Raw genomic sequence first — 21,187 nt, 5'->3', positions numbered from 1 at the left:
TAACTTAAACAGAGTGAAATTCTATCAAAGCAAAAATCTGAGATGTCCAATTCATATAAATTTTAAAAAAGTTCAGCGCTTCAATATCTGGGGATATACTGTGAGACGACGGCGTATTCCCTCTTTAAACTTATTAAATAAAAAACAAGTTTTTCGACTGAAATTAAGGACCAATATTGAAACTTTAAAAAACCTTTAGCGTAAAGAAAACGTTTAGCGTAAAGACCGAAGAATTGACGAGGGAGCAAACCCCCTCATATACGTAATAATTTTGATTCATTTTAATTTTTAATTGTTGCTCCTTACTTTCAGTTGAAAAAACTTCTCTTTTTATTTAATTTCTGATACTTTTTTAAATAATGCTGAAAAATCCGACACCCCTTCAAGGAAAACTCCCTTCTCCAATGAAAAATTCCTCCTTCGAAAAGGCCTCCAACGTAACCTGCTCCCCTTAATCTTTCCCCTCAGAAAAAATACCCCCTGAAAACGTCTGTTTACTACACAGTAACCAATACTATTTACAAACGATGGGCGAAGTTCACAACGTGCAGCTCTTCCCCTGTGGGCTTTGGGGGACTAAGTCATCCTCGAAGACATTTTATTAGAATTTTCGGCTATGCTGAACAAACTGGCTATCTCAAAATTTTGATCTGGTGACTTTGGAAAAAATCAGCGCAGGAGGGGGCCTAGTTGCTCTCCAATTTTTTCGTCTCTAAAAAAAAGGGCAATAGAACTCTTAATTTCCCTTAGAATGAGCTCCCTCGCGATATTCTAGGACCACTGGGTTGATACGATCACCCCTGGCGAGAAAAAAAAACAAATAAGCACGCATCTGTGATCTTTCTTCTGTAAAAAAAAATACAAATTCTAAGATTTTTGCAGACAGGAGCTTGAAACCTCTGCGGTAGAGTTCTCTGATATGCTGAATCTGATGGCGTGATTTTCATTAAGATTTTATTACTTTTAGGGGGTGTTTACCCAATTTTTTTGAAAATAAGGCAAATACTCTCAGGCTCTTAACTTTTGATGGGTAAGGCTAAACTTGATAAAACTTATCTATCCAATTCGTTTGATGTATCTAGTCGTATCAATGCTCTGTTTTGTAGAGTTTTGGTTCCTATTGAGCCGGGTCGTTCCGTACTTACAGTTTGTTACTACGAACTTTTTGAAGCGTAATTCATACAAAATCCACGGTTGCTACATAGAGTCATTTGAAGGCTTCAGTTAAATAAGCTGATTTATCTGTAACTTATTTCAATCATGTACCGGTACATTATTTTATAATTATACTTCATTGCTTAAGGGGAGTGTTAGCGACTATTTTTGGGGTGCAAGGGGGGGAAAGGGGTGATTCTACATCTTCTAAAAATATTCTTAAGTTGAAATATATAAAAATTTAGTAAGAGACTCTTCCAATACATTTAAAGTGGAAGGATGCGTTCAGATAGACAAATTCAGAGAGGAAGCAGCTGGAGACAACTTGACTTACTTGACTTAAGTCTCCTGCCGGGCACTGCTCGGCGTAGAGAGTGACTTCTGCCTCCTCCACCCACTTCGGTCCATTGCGAGTATTTGCTCTTCGCCCTGTCTGATGTTTGCCATCGCCAAGAACTCGGACAGGCTGTCGGACCAACGTTTCTTCGGTCGACCGCGAGGTCACTTCCAACCAACTTTGATAGGATCGAAGTCATAGATCATCTTTGCGGGTAGATGTGGTGGCATTCGAAGCAGATGCCTGAACCATCGTAAGGTTCGCTCGGCTGCTTGAGTCGAAAACCAAGACTGCTTTGTGAGCTGCAGAAGCTTTTCATTGCTGACGAAGTCGGACCATCATAGGCCCTCAATCCTCCTCAGGTTCTTTGCATGAAATACGTCTATTTTCTTGAGGGTTGCAGCTGATGCTTGCCATGTCTCAGCTCCGTAAAGCATCACAGAGCCGACTAGAGCGTTGTGCGACTGATATTTGGTTTTCGCCAGAGGTGACGATTCAGTCTACCCATGACAGAAGACGCTTTAGATAATCCTGCCTACAGCTCGAGGAGAAGTGAGGGAACAGCTCGAGGGAGAGGTGAAGTCTTCAACAACCTCGATGCTAGTGGTGCTATCCAGGCTAACTGGAGAGTTAGCAGCAGGAGAAGACGGGTCTATGGCAATAATTTTAGTTTTGTTCCAGTTTATATGCAGTCCTACGTTGGCAGCCTCTTCTCGCAGAATTCGGAGCGCTTCCAGCAGCTGCTCCATGGAGTCCGCCAGAATGGCCAAGTCATCGGCAAAATCGACATCTGAGATGGTATGATCTCCGAATTTGAGCCCAAAGCTGAGACGTGAAGTGGTTTTTGTCATAACGTAATCTATGATGACATTGAAGAGCTCTGGGGCCACTGCACATCCTTGGCGCACCCCTGTCGTGATTTGAAAGAACGGGCTGCACCAACCATTTACTTGTACACAGCTCTCCGTCCCATGGTGCAGCGCCTTGAGAAGTCTGCAATATTTCTCGGGTAGGCCAGTCAACTCTAGAATCCGCCAAAGAGCTTTTCGATCGACTGAGTCAAATGCAGCACGGAAGTCAACGAAGGCAATAAATGCTTTCTGGCAATGAAGGCAATAAATCCTTTTATAATTAGTAAAATCTAAATTTCCTGAAAACTGGAATACCGTTAGGCAAACATTTATTTTTCTCGATTTCAGAGTCACTCCCTCTTAATTCGGAGGTCTTAGGAGTAGACATTTAATAAGTTAATACGTACTAAAGCAATGGTGGTAGCAATTTTCAGACATGCCATATAGACATTGAGTTCAATTTTACTGGTTCTTTTAGGTGGCAAGACAGATGTACCTCATAATTTTCACCGTAAACCATCGGTCAAAATTATGAGTTGGCATCATAGGACAAACCGTGGGTTGGCTCTTTAGTTGAAGCTGGTGAGAAGCAACTACATGTTCAAAATATACCAGTTTGTTATTGCCCAGTCCCATCTTATTGTGTCTTTTGTTGTTGAGTAAATCATTTTCTAGTCTATAGTGGTACAATCAACATATAGCTAGAATTACACATGCATAAACTGGAAATTGCCAAAACTTAAATTAAAATATAACTTTCATCACATTAAAATAAACATTAGTTTCAGAAATTAAAACAAATAGATGTAATACCTAAATGTGAGCTGGGATTCAGTCTCCTTCCCGAGCCTCGGTCTTTACCTAGACGTTCAATTTGCACTGAACAAAAAAAAACTATTGGAATGCAGACAACGAATATGGTTGGTGATGGCATGTGTTTTAGTAAGTAAGTAAGTAAATGAGTTTCAATCCGCTAAAAGCCCTAGAGCCATGGTAATACAAAACAAAAAGAAAAATTCGCTTTTAAGTAAATACCATTATCATAAACATAACAAAACACAAACAAAACGAAACACAAATCACAAGAATCTACTTCTCTGCTCCATTGCCAACCTGAGAAATCGTCCTAAATTTATAATACTTGCAAAACATTCATCCCTCATTACATCCACCAGCCATCTCTCATCGAACTCACACTTTCCATACACTTTTATTCTTCAACTCACTCAATTCTGGACACTCATACATCACATGACCCGCACTCTCATTCATACTTCCACATATCGGGCGAAAGTAAGGACCATCTTGCCCTCTCATCTTCCCGGATAATAATTATCCTCCTCCTCATTACATTCGCCAGCCATCTCTCATCAAACTCACATTTTCCATATTCCTCAACACACTCAATTCGACACCCTCATACATCAAATAACCCACATTCTCATCCATACTTCCACACATGGGACAAAGTAAGGACTATTTTGCCTCTTATCCCTAAAATATCTTTCTGACTTATGAATGAAATTTAAAATGTTGGAACTAAAAGCATTCCAAATTCTAGTACTTCTGACTACATGACAGACGCGTGAATATAAAAAAAAAATTAGAATTAGTTTCATAAAGGTAGACATTTTGTTTTCACTAGAATCCCAATCATACTTTATCGAACAGATCAGGGGCTTGATGGGGTTTGAGGGCTTCCTCGTGCTCAAGATAATTTTTTATCTATCAACTTTAATCTCTACTTTCGTCGAAAAATTCGGCTTTTAAAAATTTAATCTCTGAAAAAGAAGCCCAATGAAGTAAATATATTGCAACAGAACTCTAGAAGTGCGCACGCTTTCAAGGATTTGTGCAATAGAATTTTTTAAAACAGCAGATAAAGAAAATATTTCTAGACTATTATTGGACTTAGGATTTTGATATAGAGGCTACACCCATGGAGAAGGCGAAAGTGTCTTTTATAGAAAAAAGATAAGGATTCTGAAGATTAACTACTTCACTGTAAAAAGAAAAAACTTCACTGCATTTTATATCACTAATAATTGCTGCAGTAGAAAAAAAAACTGTAAGAAAAACTTTCACTAATAATTGCTGCAGTAGAAGTGCAATGAAACTTCGGTTAGCCAAACCTTCATTTATCAGCCTTATCAGATAGACATCCACCTTTTTACGACGAACATTTACCAATCGATAGTCGAATTCAAATAAGCGGAAGGGAACCAGCTCTGTGAAGACATCCCAAATGATTCAAAAATGAGAGAGAGCGGCGAAATCCAAAAAGTACCTCTGACGCAAATGCTTTCCGTTTGGAATCTAATGACGCACAAGACACTAAAAGAGGATGTGAATGGAAATGAAAATAGGTATGAAAATGAAAACTGTGAGTAAAAACAAGGTCAATCAGCTACATCGTATATCATCTAGTGATTGACTTTTTTTAGGGTTAGGCATTTTATTAAATCAAAATTCTTTTGAGTTGAAACGGGCTATGTTCTAAGCATAATTCGGGCATATCAGTTTAATTATGAAATTAAGTTTTTCTGATGATAGTAAAGAGCGAAGTTGAAAATTAAAATGAGCAAAATCTATTACTTCGAAGTTTATACAATATGTATTTGCAAAACCGGCTAAAATAAAGAGACTTACGATATTTACCTATGTTTGTAGAACTCTGAACAACTAGCACTTTACTAAAATATAACACAACGAAACAAAATGATTTTAGAAAAGAAATGTCCTAAAGAAGCCCGCAAAAATTAAATTACCAATTTTTGTCACTCTCAATATCTTTTCCCAGCCATGAATCAATAAATGTTAATATACAACTTTAATTCTCAACAAAACTTAGGCAAGCTCAGTATCCAACAGGGCGATAGTTTTTCAGAATTCTTGAAAATAAGGAAATGTCACCACTCAGTTTGTTAAGCCAGTTTTGCACACATATGTTGCATAAACTACGAAAGGCAACAATTTTGCTCCTTTGATTTTCCAACTTATTTCTTTACTTCTATCAGAAAAACTTCGTTAAAAAAATAATATTTTTCATTTTAGGTTTAGAAATACGTACATTAAACCTTACAAAAAATCAGTTATTTTTCTAACTTAGGCGAAGAAACTAAATAAATTAATGTGACTTTTTTTCAGACGATAATATATAGCCCAGTATGTGATATTTTGGGGATGGGTTTGAACATATTCTTTGAAGGTGCAATGATTTGGCAAACCTAAGGGGAGGTTCGTTTAATGGTGCAAACGATAAGCTTATACTGGGGATCCTAAATTTAACGTCTCCTTGACATATTGTGGCAATAGGCAACTTTATTTTAAAAGGTTTCAATGTTCGAAAATAGGAATTTTTATTTATTTGTATCTGCTTATGTGTATGAGTGTTTCATTTGGCTTTCCAAGCTTTGAAATACAAGAAGACATAGGCTTTAACTTGTCAACAAAATAATGTCACCTAAAGAGTCGAAGGGGTGTATTTTTGAAGAATCAACTTGAATTACAGGAATTAAATGATAATTAAAAAGGAATTAATAGGAATAAAAATGGAATTATTTCTGGAGTATTTCTCTTCACGAGATACATAGAGATTTTATAAATTTAAAGGACACTAAAAGAATTTTATATGCTTAGTTAATATAATTTAAAGCAGCTTGTGCTGTTTTTACTGCAATTTTTCTACCGGTACGCTACAAAGAATTCTAAGACTTCTCGCAAAAAACTATAATTTCATTAATTTTGCTCCTTGCACTTCAACATTTTAGGAAAATTGGTCATTAGAATCGTATTTTTATGGAGAAGATAAAGCTCAAACAAAATGTGTCCAGTTTCAGGGGAGGGGAAATGGAAAGTTCTAGTTACCTTTTTAAGGGTCAGAAGTGAACGGATGGCATCTAACTCTCTCCCTCACAGACACCCTCTATTACCCAAGCGTATTCAATCAAAATTTTGAGATAGCCTTTTTTTTGAATAGTCCAACAATCAGATAACAAAATCTTTTGTGTCAACATGATCCCCCCTAGAGACCGGAGGAAGGATTCTAAATTATTCCCGGAGGCATATAAAGTTCTTATAGAAGAGGTAAACTTCGGAGGGGACTCAAATGACTAGAAATCTAAAGTTTTAGTTCTTTTTTGAGAGTCAAAAGCAATCTGATGGCAAGTAGTCCCCCTTCCCATTATCCGTCTTTTCCCCAAATGAGCTCGATTAAAATCTTGATGTTTTCATTTTTTTTTCAAAATGGGCCAAAGATCATATAGTAAAAACTCTGGGGTTCACAAAGCCTCCCAAAACCCGGGGGCATATAAGGTTTTTATGGAATGAATGATCGTATAACTTTGTCGGGGTGTCATTCTATTGAAAATTGAAAGTTCTAGTTCCCTTTTTAAAAATAAAAAGGGAACAGAAGACAACTAGCCCTCCTACCTTCTTTGACTCAAATTCATCCAATCGAATTTGTGAGATAGCCATTTTTGAAAATAAGTCAAAAGATCGGTTAATAAAAGCTCCAGGGTCAACAAAAATCCACATATTCCTGGAGCAAGTGTTGTATGTTATGCCTGGGGGCATATAAGGTTCTTATGCGAGGGTTTTGAAAATAGTTCAAAGATCAGATAAGCCAAACTCCCACCCCCACTCAAAAAACTTATAAACGATATTCCATTCCAAAACTTAAGTGAGCTAACCCCTGGCGTCCTCTGCATAGCTCAACCCCCCCCCCCAATAAAAAATACAACAAAGGTAGTATAAAGGTAGACCATGTAGAGCAGGCCCTCCATGGACCTGCCCCCCCCCAAAAAAAGAAACGTTTTTAGTAATATTTTATTTCTAAGACTTACGGGAGCTGATCCCTGATCCTCCAAAGCCCATTACCCCTCCCTTCCCAAAAATTGTCAATAACAAATTAACCCCTCAAGGGCCAAGGGTCGGAGGGCCAACCCTTGGCCCTCCCTCCATGGCCCGATTCCGACCTCCCCCCGAAAAAACTTATTAACGATATTCTACTCCAAAAACCATGGGAGCTAACACATTACTCTCCCTCCATGCCCCCCATCCAAAAAAAAAATTAACGATATTCTATTCCGAAAATCATGGGAATTCAGTTTACTTTTATTAGCTCTTATCAAAACATCTTCGCTAAAAACAAAAGTACGGCTACTGCCCGTTTCTGTAAAGGTAGCATAAGACCTACTGCGTATTTGGCGCTTTACTAAAACGAATTGTGTTACAAATATTCTCTTTTATACTTATTACAACATTGAAAACAAAATGATAATTGCGTTGAAACCACACCAAGCCCACTAGGGCCTGCACCAACCTAGGGCCTTGTGACATTCACTATTCCCAAAGTTTCGAGGACTTCCCCGAAAATCTCACAAAAACGGAGCGTCAAAAACGCTCGACCCTAGAAGCGTCAAAGCTTAAAATTCGGCGCTGGGTGAAACCAAATCTTGAGCTGGTGAGTTTTTGGCAATTAATGTCATTAGATATCAAATATTCAGTTTAATATTATTAGAACTTGCCAAAACTGTGAATTTATTTTGGAATAAAAAATTATTCTGAAATAGGAAAAGTTGAAAAACTTGAAACCCATGGAATCAAATGCGAAAAGAAATTAATTTGAAAAAAAAAACTTTCCAAAAAAAAGTTTTCTTAAGAAAATTAAACGCCATATTAAAGTAAAGATCAGAAGAAATAGAAACCTACAATAACTCAAACTCAAATAGTCAAGAAATGACTATTAAAAAAGAAATGAAACCCAAAACGAACAGAAACTAGGACAGTTGTCCTAGAATGTTGCGAGAGGGCTCATTCTAACAGAAATTAGAAGTTCTAGTTCCCTTTTTAAGTAACCAAAAAATTGGAGGGCACCTAGGTCCTCTCCCAAGCTCATTTTTTTCCCAATGTCACCGGATAAAAATTTTGAAATTACCATTTTGTTCAACATAGTCGAAAAACCTAATGGCTATGTCTTTAGGAACGACTTAGTCCCCACTGTCCCTGGGGGAGGAGCTACAAGCTAGCAAATATCGAGAATTGTTTACATATTACATATATGGTTATTAGGAAGTGTACTGACGTTTTCAACGGGACTTTTTCGCGTTGGAGGGTAGGGGTCAAGAAGAGGGGCTTAGGATTTTGCCATGGAGGATTATATCATGAGGGAAGAAAATTTCCATGAAGGGGGGGCAGTGTTTTCTAGCACTATTAAAAAAACAGTTAGAAAATAAATAAAACAAAAGTTTTTTCAACTGGAAATAAGGAGCAGCATTAAAACTTAAAACGAACAGAAATTATTACGGATACAAGGGGTTCGTCTCCTCCTCAATACTTCGCTTTTTATACTTAAGTATTTTTAGCAATTTCAACTATTTATTCAACGGCCTTTGTGATTCAGGGGTCATTCTTAAAGAATCGGGACAAAATTCAAGCTTTAGTGTAAAGAGCGAGGTATTGACGAGGGGGCGATAAATCTTTAAAAGATTTATACTGTTCGTTTTGGGTTTCATTTGTTCTTTAATAGTAATTTCTCGTCTTTTTTTAGTTTGAATTATTATAGGTTTCTATTTCTTATGATCATAAGTTTAATATGGCCTTTAATTTTCGTTTGAAAATTTCTTTTTCTGAAAGTATTTTGTTTAATTAATTCTTTAAAAAAAACTGCTCAAACACGAAGGCCTTTGAATTTGGATGAGCCGTATTTTTGAAGGTTTAACGTAGAGAGTAAGGATTCATGAAGGGGCAATCCCCCTCATATACGGAATGATTTCTGTTCATATGCAGTTTTGATGTTACTTTTTACTTTTAGTTGAAAAGCTTGTTTTTCCATTTAATTTACATTTAAATGCCGCTGGAACAATATATTTTATTTTGTATGTATTGTGATCCAAACTAGATTTTGATTTGGAGTTTATATTTCAATTGACAAGGATCCTTCTTTACTTACAGTTTGCTACTATGAGCTGTTTGATGTAAGGCTCTTTTAAACGTGAAGGAGGCCACTACTCCCTCTTTCAAGCCCCTTTTTAATTGAAGTTTATTATCCGTACAAAAATATTAAAAGAATGATAATTATCTAAGAAAAAACGTACCTCACCTCTAAATATTTACTAGAAATTCAAGGAGGTTTGAAATTATTGAAAGGCAAGCATAGGATCATCATTTCCGTGATTTTCAAGGCCAGTTTTTACAGGTTCAAGCACAACCCCCCTGTCCACACAAAGACAAACCGGTCGTCCATTATAAAAGCGGAAAATAATTATACACCTCCGTATATAACTTTACCAAGCCTCAAATAAATCAGCTTAGTTAAATAAGGCTCTAAAATTAATGTCAACATGAAATGTTTATTTTGCATGAAATTCGCTGTGGGATGAATGCACCACATTTGGTGTTACACAATCTCTTTTGCTGCTTAAAAAGGGCGCTAGAACTTTTAAATTCCGTTCAAACTACCTTTTTTCGCTTTTTTAGGCAAATTCATTCGTTTGGATTATCCCTGGAAAACAACCAACAGAAGACAAATAAAAAACAAACAGGCATTCGTGGTATATCTTCTTGGGGGAAAAAGTAACAGAATTTCAAGTAGACTAGTACTTTAAAATCCTGCCGTATGTTCCTCTGATAATCCGAATTCATGGTCTATGTTTCATCCAGATCACTTACTATTTTGGGTATGTTTTGTCCTATTTTAAAAAATGGAGCAAACTGTTCCAGTTTTTCCGCTTTTCAGCTTTTGGTGGAGGCCAACTTTGTCGTAAAAAAAAAGTAAGTGCTATTAAGTAAGTAACTTTATAGAATTGCAAAAAAATAGCAAAAAAAAATACTGGTCTTGAAAACAAAACAATGAGTTGGTAGAAAAAAAGTCAAATTCAAGGCAAAATACTTCGATACATACGAAACTTAATATAGCGTAAAAAAAAAAGTTAGTCCCCACTTAAAATGAGCCTCCTACTCCTACGGACACACAAGGATTAGCAGTGTGAATTGCCAGAGGACGGAAGTAAGAACCTTATTCTTATGAAGTGTGACAGTATATGCAGGTATTTCTTTTCAGGTCAGTTAAAAAAAGCTATGCTCCCTGAAGAAACAAGACCCAAGCTAAAAAATTCTGTGAGGTAAGTTTCAATTTAATTGCTAATTTACTTAATTTGTATTTATTTCCTCTTCCTTTCTACTTAGTTATTTTTAGACGAACTGTTTTTGTAAGAGGGATATACATAGGCAAACATTTGAGAATATTAACCGTTAGTTTATATGTACCAGTTTTATCGAAATATGATAGATAGACAGTGAAGCAATAAATCTTGTTCGTTTAATGTTTCAACTTTGCTCTTTTATTCTCTAACAAAAACTTAGTTTTTTTCAATTTGTCCTTGCCCATTTTTCATTTAAATTTTGTGTAGCAGCAATATAAAGGCAGGATCAATTTTTTGTCCTATGTGGGGCAGTCTCCCCCTCATATACAGAATAAGTTTGTTCGTTTTAAGTTTTAGCGCTACTCCTTACTTCCAGTTGAAGTTTTTCATTTAATCTGTGATGGTTTTCAAATAACGCCAGAAAATCCTCCCCCTTGTAACATTTCTCCTGGAAAGTTCCCCTAGCAACATTCCTTCCCGTCGAAAACTTGTCCTGTAGAAAATTCCCCCCCTGCAAGAATCCCCCTAAAAATGTTTAATATTTCCAAATAACAAATACTAGGCTATATTTGATCAATAGGCAAATTAAATAACTTGCAACCCTTTCTTTGGAGACTATGGGAACCAAAAGAAACAGAGAATCGACAAATTCGAATACCTTAAATTAATTTTTTTTTTTTTTAGAAATACTAAAAGAAAATTTAAAACAGAAGTGGAGCCATCTCTTTTTATTTAGAAATTATCAGAAAAGGAAAATCAAGCTTAAAATAGGTCAAATTTTGGTGTTTACTCGTATTTTCTTCTTTTTTTTTGCTTAGTAGGAAAAACAGTATTAGTTAAGAATTACCATAGTCAGCCTTAACAAATACAGATTACTCATATAACGATATAGAAGGCACAAAACCATGATTGAAAAAATACACCTGATTAGAAATTGAATACTTGACATGCAGATAAAAAGTCCATCACTCTACCGGCTGAACTACGAGTTCTGGTAATCAAATTTACTCCATTGACTTTTGTAGGACCGTAATTACATAACTTACAGCCCTTTTCCCAGTGACTAAGGAAGGTCATGACATCTCCAAAAGCACAGCTATTGAACTTTTCATCTATGCTAAAAAAAAAGCTATCTCAAAATTTTGATCGGACGACCTTAGGGGAACGGGGCTTGGGGGGGGGGTCTCACTGCCCACCAATCTTTTTGTTCTCTTAAAAAGGGCACTAGTAATTTTAATTTCACTTTGAACGAATCATTAGACATCTCTATATTAGGTTCTGTTAACCCGCTAGCCCTGGTAAAAAAAAAAAAATTAAAAAAAAAATTAAAAAAAAAAAAAAAAAAAAGCAAAGCTCATATGGCACTTGTGACGAGGCAAGAAGGGCTCAGAGCCAAGAGCTCATATGGTATCATAGATACCATAAGCATGATAGGTACTTAGAGCCAGAGCTAATATGAGCTCTAAAAAAATTCTAAGGATCAATAGATTGATTTAAACTGAAAATCAGAGGCTTAATGCCGGTCGGGATTTAAAATAAGAGCTCTGAGTCATGATGTCCTTCTAAATATCAAGATTCATTAAGATCCGATCACCCACTCGTAAGTTATAAATACCTCATTTTTCTAATTTTTCCACTCCCTTTAGCCCCCCAGATGGTCGAATCTCGGAAAACGACTGTATCAATTCAATTTGTGCAGCTCCCTGACACGCCTACCAATTTTCATCGTCCTAGCACGTCCAGAAGCACCAAATTCGCCAAATCACTGAACCCCTCCCCCGAACTCCCCCAAAGAGAGCGAATCCAGTACGGTTACGTCAATCACGTATGTAGTACATTTACTTATTCTATCCACCAAGCTTCATCCCGATTCCTCCACTCTAAGCGTTTTCCAAGATTTCTGATTTCCCCCTCCAACTCCCCCCAATGTCAAAAGATCTGGTCGGGATTTGAAATAAGAGCTCTGAGACATGAATTCTTTCTAAATACCAATTTTCATTCAGATCCGGTCACCCATTCTTGAGTTAAAAATATCTCAATTTTTCTAATTTTTTCCAAATGAACACCCCCCAGCTCCTCCAAAGAGAACGGATCCGTTCCAATTATGTCAATCACGTACATAGAACGTGTGCTCATTCTTCCTATCAAGTTTCATCCCGATCTCTCCACTCTAAGCGTTTTCAAGATTTCTGTTTCCCTCCTCCAGCCCCTTATTGTCCCCGGATCCAATTCGAGTCAAAAATTGAGCATCTGAGACATAAGATCCTTCTATATATCAAGTTTCATTAAGATCCGATCACCTATTCGTAAGATAAAAATACCCGAATTTTCACGTTTTCTAAGAATTCCGGTTTACCCCTACAACTCCCCCCAATGTCACAGGATCTGGTCAAAATTTAAAATAAGAGCTTTAAAGCACAAGATCCTTCTAAATATCAAATTTCATTTGATCTCTCCGCTTTAAGTATTTTCTAAGATTTCCGGTCCCCCCCCAACTGCCCCCCCCCCAATGACGCTGGATCCGGTTGAGATTTAAAATAAGAGATCTGAGTTTCTAGAAGATTCGAAAACTCCTTCGTAAGTTAAAAATACCTCATTTTTTCTAATTTTTCGGAATTAACCCCCCCATAGAGCGCGTCCGTTCCAATTATGTCAATCACGTATCTAAGACTTCTGCTTATTTTTCCACCAAGTTTCATCCCGATCCCTCCACTCTAAGCGTCTTCCATGATTTTATGTTCCCCCCCAAACTCCCCCTAATGTCACCAGATCCAGTCGAGATTTAAAAAAAGAGCTTTGAGACACGATACCCTTCCAAATATCAAATTTCATTGAGATCCGATCACCCGTTCGTAAGTTAAAAATACCTCATTTTTTCTAATTTTTTTAGAATTAACCCCCCCCCCCAACTACCCCAAAGAGAGTGGATCCGTTCCGGTTATGTCAATTATGTATCTAGGACTCGTGCTTATTTTTCCCACCGAGTTTCACCCCGATCCCGAAGTGTTTTCCAAGATCTTAGGTTTCCCCCTCCCAACTCCCCTCCCCCCCAATGTCACCAGATCCGGCTGAGATTTAAAATAAGAGCTCTGAGACACAATATCCTTCCAAAAATCAAATTTAATTCAGATCTGATCAACCGTTTGTAAGTTAAAAATACTTCATTTTTTTATTTTTTCTTAATTAACCGGCCCCCTTCTCCCCTCCCCACATGGTAAAATCGGGAAAACGACTATGTCTAATTTAATCTGGTCAGGTCCTTGATACGCCTGCCAAATTTCATCGTCCTAGCTTACCTGGAAGTGCCTAAAGTAGCAAAACCGGGACCGAGAGACAGACAGACAGACCGACAGACAGACAGACAGAATTTGCAATTGCTATATGTCACTTGGTTAATACCAAGTGCCATAAAAACTTATTTCGATGTTGTTCAACGTGGGGGACTGTAATAACGTTTGACAAAATTTTGGCGATGCTGTTTCCAATTGTGTAATTTTCATTTGATCCGATGACATTTTCGAGGGTTTTCACTCTCTTTTTCAAAATTGCCATAATGTATGTTTCGGTTCTATATTATGTTTTGGCAACCCGCTAGCCCTGGTAAATAAAAAAGAAAAAGAAAGAAGGAGACATCAGTGTTACCAATGCGAAAAATTGATTTCAATGTTGTTCAACGTGGGGGACTGTAATAACATTTGACAAGATTTTTGACGATGCTGTTTCCAAATTGTGTATTTTTTATTTTGATCCGATGACATTTTCGAGGGTTTTCAGTCTCTTTTTCAAAATTGCCATAATGTTTTCTTCGCAATTAACTTTTACTTTTAAGATTAACCGAAATGATAATTACCACTCTTGAATCAGTGTCAGACGGTAGTTGTTTCTCATTGGTCAGTTTTTTAAAACGTGTTTTTCAACTTTTACCCCCTGATATGTGAGCCCCCTCTCTGATATTTTAAATTAATGGAATGATTTCTATCAAGATCAGTCGCCTGTTTTGAGATGTTTCCCCCTTTTCTTGAAAATAAGGCAAATTGTTACTGATCTTGATCAAACTTGTAGTTTCAAACTTAAATTAACAGGAAAAGCTAATTCTTTGATGTTATAATTATTATGAAACTCCTGCATTTTTAATTAGAATTTCGGTTACTATTAGCTTGAATGACTCCTTACTTACAGTTCTTTACTATGAACTGTGTAATTTTAACTGTTAATGTGCGAGTTACAACTAACTGAGATTGATAAATAAAGAGCAAAAAATCTCTCGATCGTATTCAGAAAATATCACATTTTGTTGAGTCAACCCTCCTCCCTTGATAAGTAATAATTACGCACATATATGGCGCGCCAGCTTCGAACTATAGTTTGGTAGAGAAGCCTCTTCTTCTATGAGACGGTAGAAGGCACTGATTTTTTTTTTTTTTTAAGATAAAATTTGTCTATTAAAAAATATATACACATTTGACAGTAATTAAATCTTTTTTTTCTATTTTCAATGAATCACAAAATAGATAAAATAAATTACCGAGATTATAAGGATCCTTTTTTTACGTGGTTCATTGCATTAGAATATAAGAAACAAGTCAAAAATAGGCCGGGTTGGTTTTAATGGCTTTGTATTCATATGGAGTAATAAACCGAAGGATAGTTCAGTTAGTGCATTCACTACCCTACCCTTTTTCAGGGTTTCCGCAAATTTCCCCGAACAAAAAGAGGTTTCTCTGTAATTTATTCTAAAAATATTAATTTTGGGGGGATTTCAGGAAACCCGATCTATTTTCAGGGAAATTCAGTGTAAGTGACAGCAGTGAATTCATTGGACAGTATATATGAAATTTGTATATAGCCGAAGCAGATCGGTTATCCAAGAATAGCAGGGAAAAAGATAGAACAAACGTCAGGAATTTAAATTTTTTGCGAGATCTACTTTGTAATAATCCGTAATAATCTCATGAAAGTGGTATCTATCCAATGCTAATCTATAGTGTATCTTTGATTAGGTCAAACTAATCTGCGCTAGGTTAGCTCGTCAAAAAGAGAGAATGTTCAAAAACTGTCAAAAAAGAAAAAGAAGAGGCCAACGAGTCGCAAAACAGTCAAATTAACAAGTGGAATTTCATTTGACATTAAACTTTAAATTTTTATATGTCGTCGAAAGTGGGAATGGCCGGTGCATCATGGAATAAACGGTAATAAATAGAATTAATAACAGAAAAAAAGATATGGGTACAAAGATCAAGAAATTTACAAAATTCATTTTTTCACATTGACAAAAAATTTTAATTTTTAGCTCGTGGTCTCAACAATCGAGAATTTAGTCCACAATATACCAAGTTGGCTTTAATGTCCTCTTAACTCGCATCACAAAATAATCATAAACATCATAACATTTCATCACAAAATAGAATCAAATAAGCTGTTTTTGCTAGAGTTTCTGGCAACCTTAGCTTTCTTTTCTGACGACAGATTGTACCAGCAAATTCCCTATTTCATTAACATAGTAGGATCTTGAATCCCTTGGTTTTTCAACAATAGATCAATAAGAGTAATAAATTAACCTGGCAAAAATTTACCAATTAGCCTATTAGGCCCAGGTCTTGGAGTGCAATAGATTATCACTAGTGATTTTTTCTTAATAAAAAGTAAACTGATGAGGTTTATTGTCAAAGTACCAGGGGCACTCCGCCACCGCGCTGCCTATTCATAGAATAGTGATTTTAAAACAACATAGGAATTCCATTGCCACTTATAAAGTGTCAGATGTCTCCCAAGAATCGGCCACTGATGCCAAGAATGGCAGCTGAAAGCGCGGTGTCACATCTCTCTTTGGTTACTTTTGGCTCATTGGTTGCGTTCTGTTCCGTGCTTCCACAATTCCGAATTTTTGGAGATTTCCCAAAAAACCTCTCAAAAACATAGGGGCAAAACGCTTTTGCCTAGAAGCGTCAAAACTTTAAATCTGGCCCTGAAGCTAACCGCTTCTTCCGTGGCTATTGAAATTCCCACCCTTGCTACCCTTAATGGATCTTTCATAAGAAGCCGTAGAACATTTCACCCTAGCATACCTTCAGACTTGGCGTTACTTCATAACGTTCTATGAACAAATTTTTTCGTAACCTGGGCAGTGTCAACTAGACCGGAGCTCTCCATAGAATTCAGTTCTATTATTTTATGGAAAAGTCAATGTAGCAGGAACAAAATCGGATTTTAGGATGAACAATTAATAGATTTAAAAAAAATTAAATAAACTTTTCCTTTAAAGCTTTATTTCTTATGTATTCCACATTTTGAATCTTTAAATAGTTTTTTTTTTAATGATGACTAGGATAAATTTAGCCGATGATTGGAAAGATTTCATGTATTTTTACGTTAGCCTACTTTAAAAGGACTTGTTTAAGTGTGGTAGGCTATGCTTAAAATACCGTAACTTAGCATACTTGTGGTCGCAGCTCACACTATGAAGAGTGATATCTAATAGTCATATAGTAATAAAGTTGTATATATATATAAAAACAGTAAAAAAAAGGCATTCAGTTGCAAATCTTCACCCATTCTCTATCAATCATGATTTTATTGAAATATTTTCGGTATTGATCCAATGAATAGACTGTAATTAAGATTCTTGAATAAACAATATTGCTACCGAGCAAGATAATAACCACTGGATTACTAGAAAAAGAGTAATTATATGAGCGATTAAGTTACCAAATTTAATTTTGAATTCCTTACTGACGATCAAGCTGTAAGGTTTAAAATCGGATTTTGGACTCCACCCGTGGAGCTGTCTTTGGGGATTTTTAGTTTTATTTGCAGTCGGGTAATTAGACTATGATTTGTATAACAACTATGATTCAAATTGTGGGAGGGGAACAGCTTGGGCTTGGACTTAGCTCATTTTGCGCTGCATCACCAAAATTCCGCAGCTAGGACTCACGTTTTTACCAGTTTTACTGATAAAACACTGAAGGTGGGAATATAGTGTAGTTAAAGTGGGCTTGGAGCTCATTAGTGTCATCAATGATTCAGTTCTCAGTTCTCTGCCAGAGGTAAGTTTTGTACTGTGAAACATTTCCATCTTTTTTTCGAAAATGCATTTGCTAAGAAATGGCCATTAGCTCAGTTTTGGACAGTTGCCATGATTGGCCCCATTTGTGGACCCCATTTGTGTACTCCAGTTTGGTCATCGGCAGGTAATCCAATTGTAAATATTTTCACCTGTGGAATATCTCCTATCTCCCCTAATTCTCTTGAAAAGTTTGAATCTTGAGGGATATTTAAGAAGAATGACATTAATTATTTATTGTTACATCTGAAGTTGAATGAAACCACGTTTAAATACGCGGCATCCCTATGATAGTTTTATATTGTGCGTGCTGAAAAATATTACAACCAGTGTCCTAAGGCTGCGTGGATGATGACTCCTCCTGAATGAGGCTCCTTGTGGGACCTTTTGATAGTCTTGGGTGAAATGGCTTCCATGAAATTTCGTTCTCATGCCTTAGTACTTGCGGTATAAATGGGAGCGAAAACCGGTGCTGGGGGATACTGATTGTCCTTTGATCAATTTTAGCAGCTAACCAAGGTCTTACAACTAATAAAACAACTTCATTGAAGTTTGTCCAATCTTTCGTTATACATCCATTCTAATTAGATTTTTTTTCAGCAATGATCTCTTCGGAAAATGCTTGGTTCCTAGCTCCTCAAACATGACATGCAATTGCCCTATATATTGATCCTAATCCGAATTTCTCACTTTATATTTAGTATTTTCCTATTTTTATTTTATTTCAAAATTAAATGTTTGATTGGGTTTTATTAATTTGTTTATATCATTTTATTTCATAAAATATTTTATATTAATAAATAACCGTAGTAGAAATTACATGGAACGGTGAAGCCACAATTAAGAAATCAGTTGTGGACAACAGGCAATAATTGCTGTAAACAAGTGCGGCTTTCCCACCTCCCTCACCTCCAACTCACCCACCCAAAGGGCTAGTGTCACTCTAGTTTCTCACTTGAAGTTATAATGTCACTTATATATTACTAAAAACTGGAGGATTCTTCAACCTGAGAGTGTGCTTAGCCAATTGGTTTATCTCTATATTAAATAGAAGCATAGGGGAGTAAAAGCCAAGACCAGAGAGAACTCATTGCCCTATGATCAATTTTAGCTATTAAACAAGGTTTTAGAACTAAAAATTTGATTTTTGAATATACCCTTTATTCAAATTTGTTCGATAGCTCATTCTATATGATAACCCTCGAGGGACATTCTATATGATAACCCTCGAGGGAGAAAATGACATAGGAGAAATGTATCACTTGTACCTAGTCCATGCTAAAACATTGGATAAGATTCTTAATATTCAAATTTCCTTTTATCTTGCAAAGAGTAAAAGAATAAGTAGCTGAATCAAGTACTGAACAAAGGTCTCTTGACACTTTGCCAGAATTTCAGACATATTAAGTTGCAACACTCTCATATTAGCTCTAATTTTTCACTTGAAGCATAAGGTAATCAATTATGCTTTAAAATATGATTCTTCTGCTAGAAGCATATATCTTGGAAAAGTTTTTATTTTTCTCAAACAGTTCGTGGTAACGAACTGCAGTAAGGAGCGACCCAGCTCAATAGGAAACGAAACTCTAAAAAACGAAATTTTGATACTAATACATACATCAAAAGAATGGGATTTTTATGCTGATTTGAAATATAGAAGATTCATCAAATTTAGTCTAGCCTATCAAAAATTACGAGCCTGAGAAAATTTGCCTCATTTTGGAAAATAGGGAGAAACACCCTCTAAAAGTCATAGAATCTTTACGAAAATCACACCATTGCATTCTGCGTATCAGACAGTCCTACTGTAGAAGTTTCAAGCTTCCATCTACAAAAATGTGGAATTTTTTATTTTTTGCCAGAAGACTGATCACGGGTGCGTGTTTATTTCTTTGTTTGTTTTTTTTTTCCAGGGGCGATCGTATCGACCCAGTGGACTTAGAATGTCATGAGAGGGTTCATTCTAACGGAAATTAAGACTTCTAGTGCACTTTGTAAATGACCAAAAAATTGAATGGCACTTAGGCTCCCACACTCATTTTTTCCTCAAAGTCACCGGATCAAAATTTTAAGATAGCCATTTTGTTTAACATAGTCGAGAAACCCAATAACTATGTCTTTGGGGACGACTTACTCCCACAGTCCCCAGGGGAGGGACTGCAAGTTACAAACTTTGACCATTGCTTACATATAGTAATGGCTATTGGGAAGCGTTCAGACGTTTTTAGGGTAATTTTTTGGTTTGGGGGGGACGAAGGGAAGAGGTTATGCGGGAGGGTCTTTCTATAGAGAATTTATTATGGGGGGAAGAGAATTTCCATGAAGGGGGCGCAGGATTTTCTAACATTATTAAAAAAATGAAAAATAAATATGAAGTTTTTTAACTGAAAGTAAGGAGCGGCATTAAAACTTAAAACGAATAGAAATTATTACGTATTTGAGGGGTTTATCTCCTCCTAATACCTCACTCTTTACGCTAAAGTATTTTTGAAGTTTCAACTATTTATTCTATGGCCTTTGTGATTCATTGGTCATTTTTAAGGCATTGGGAGTATTGGGACAAAATTGAAGCTTTAATGTAAAAAGTGAGGTATTTATGAGGGGGAGAACACCGTCATATACGTAATAAAAATATACAAATATAGAAATCTGCTGCTTAAGTTAATTCGTAAGTTACGAATAAATATTACATATGAAACTTTTCGTAAAAAACTAAAAGTTCTATTTGCCTTTTTAAATAGCCAAAAAATTGGAAGACAACTAGGCTTCCTTTCCCACTCTTTTTTCAAAAAAATTAATATACAAATTTTATTTTAATTATTCATTTGCGGAAAGCCAAAATCAAAACATGCATTAATTCAAAAACGTTCAGAAATTAAATAAAAATACAAGTTCTTTCGACTGAAAGTAAGAAGCGACATTAAAACTTAAAACGAACAGAAATTACTCTGTATATGAAAAGGATTGTTCCTTCCTCAACGCCCCGCTCTTTACGCTAAAGTTTTTCTTATTGTTTTAAAAAGCAGAGTTTTGAGAAAAAGTTAAACTTTAGTGGAAAGAGTGGGGCGTTGAGGAAGGAACAACCCTTTTCAAATAAGGAGTAATTTCTGTTCGTTTTAAGTTTTAAAGTCGCTCCTTACTTTCAATCGAAAAAACTTGGTTTTTTTTTATTTGATCTCTAAGAGAAACAGTTATGACACATATCATCATAAGATAAATAAAATAATTAAAAACACTAAAATAAGGTTTCCTTCATGATAACGAAGAGTAAGATAAATTTAAAATGAGCAGAAATAAACCATTATACAAAACAGCACTTGCCGTGACCTACCGTCCAAGTGACTGTATTTGGGATAGTGACAGTTAAGTCTTCCGTGCTAAAAAAAACAACAAAAAAACATTAAAACGATTATCAAAGAAATATACTTAAATTAAGATAAAAATAATTCTGAATTTTGTTTTTTTTAATTTCTTCAGAAATTACGATGGAATAATGTTAGTTCTGTAAAGGACAAACAGGGAGGAAGAACTGAATTTGGGCCAGAATTTACTACTTCATCTGAAATTGCTGATTTGCCACCCTGTGACTGTAAATTAAAGGATAAAATGACAATTCCGCCTATGTGTCATTTAAATA

General features: G+C 35.9%; 1 protein-coding gene across 1 annotated transcript in view; it reads left to right on the top strand.

The window, feature by feature from the left end:
• The window catches only part of LOC136029462 (uncharacterized), a 38,376-nt gene that overhangs the window by 7,655 nt on the left and 9,534 nt on the right, over positions 1-21,187 (top strand). Inside the window, exon 2 of the mRNA XM_065707878.1 lies at positions 10,406-10,466. Coding sequence (XP_065563950.1) covers positions 10,423-10,466 — 44 coding nt within the window. The 5' untranslated portion in view covers positions 10,406-10,422. The remainder of the gene's footprint in view (positions 1-10,405; positions 10,467-21,187) is intronic.

Source organism: Artemia franciscana, chromosome 7 (assembly GCF_032884065.1).
Source record: "Artemia franciscana chromosome 7, ASM3288406v1, whole genome shotgun sequence".
Classification (NCBI taxonomy): domain Eukaryota; kingdom Metazoa; phylum Arthropoda; class Branchiopoda; order Anostraca; family Artemiidae; genus Artemia; species Artemia franciscana.
The sequence above is the reverse complement of the archived record's forward strand: the minus strand, read 5'-3'. Positions and strand labels throughout refer to the sequence as shown.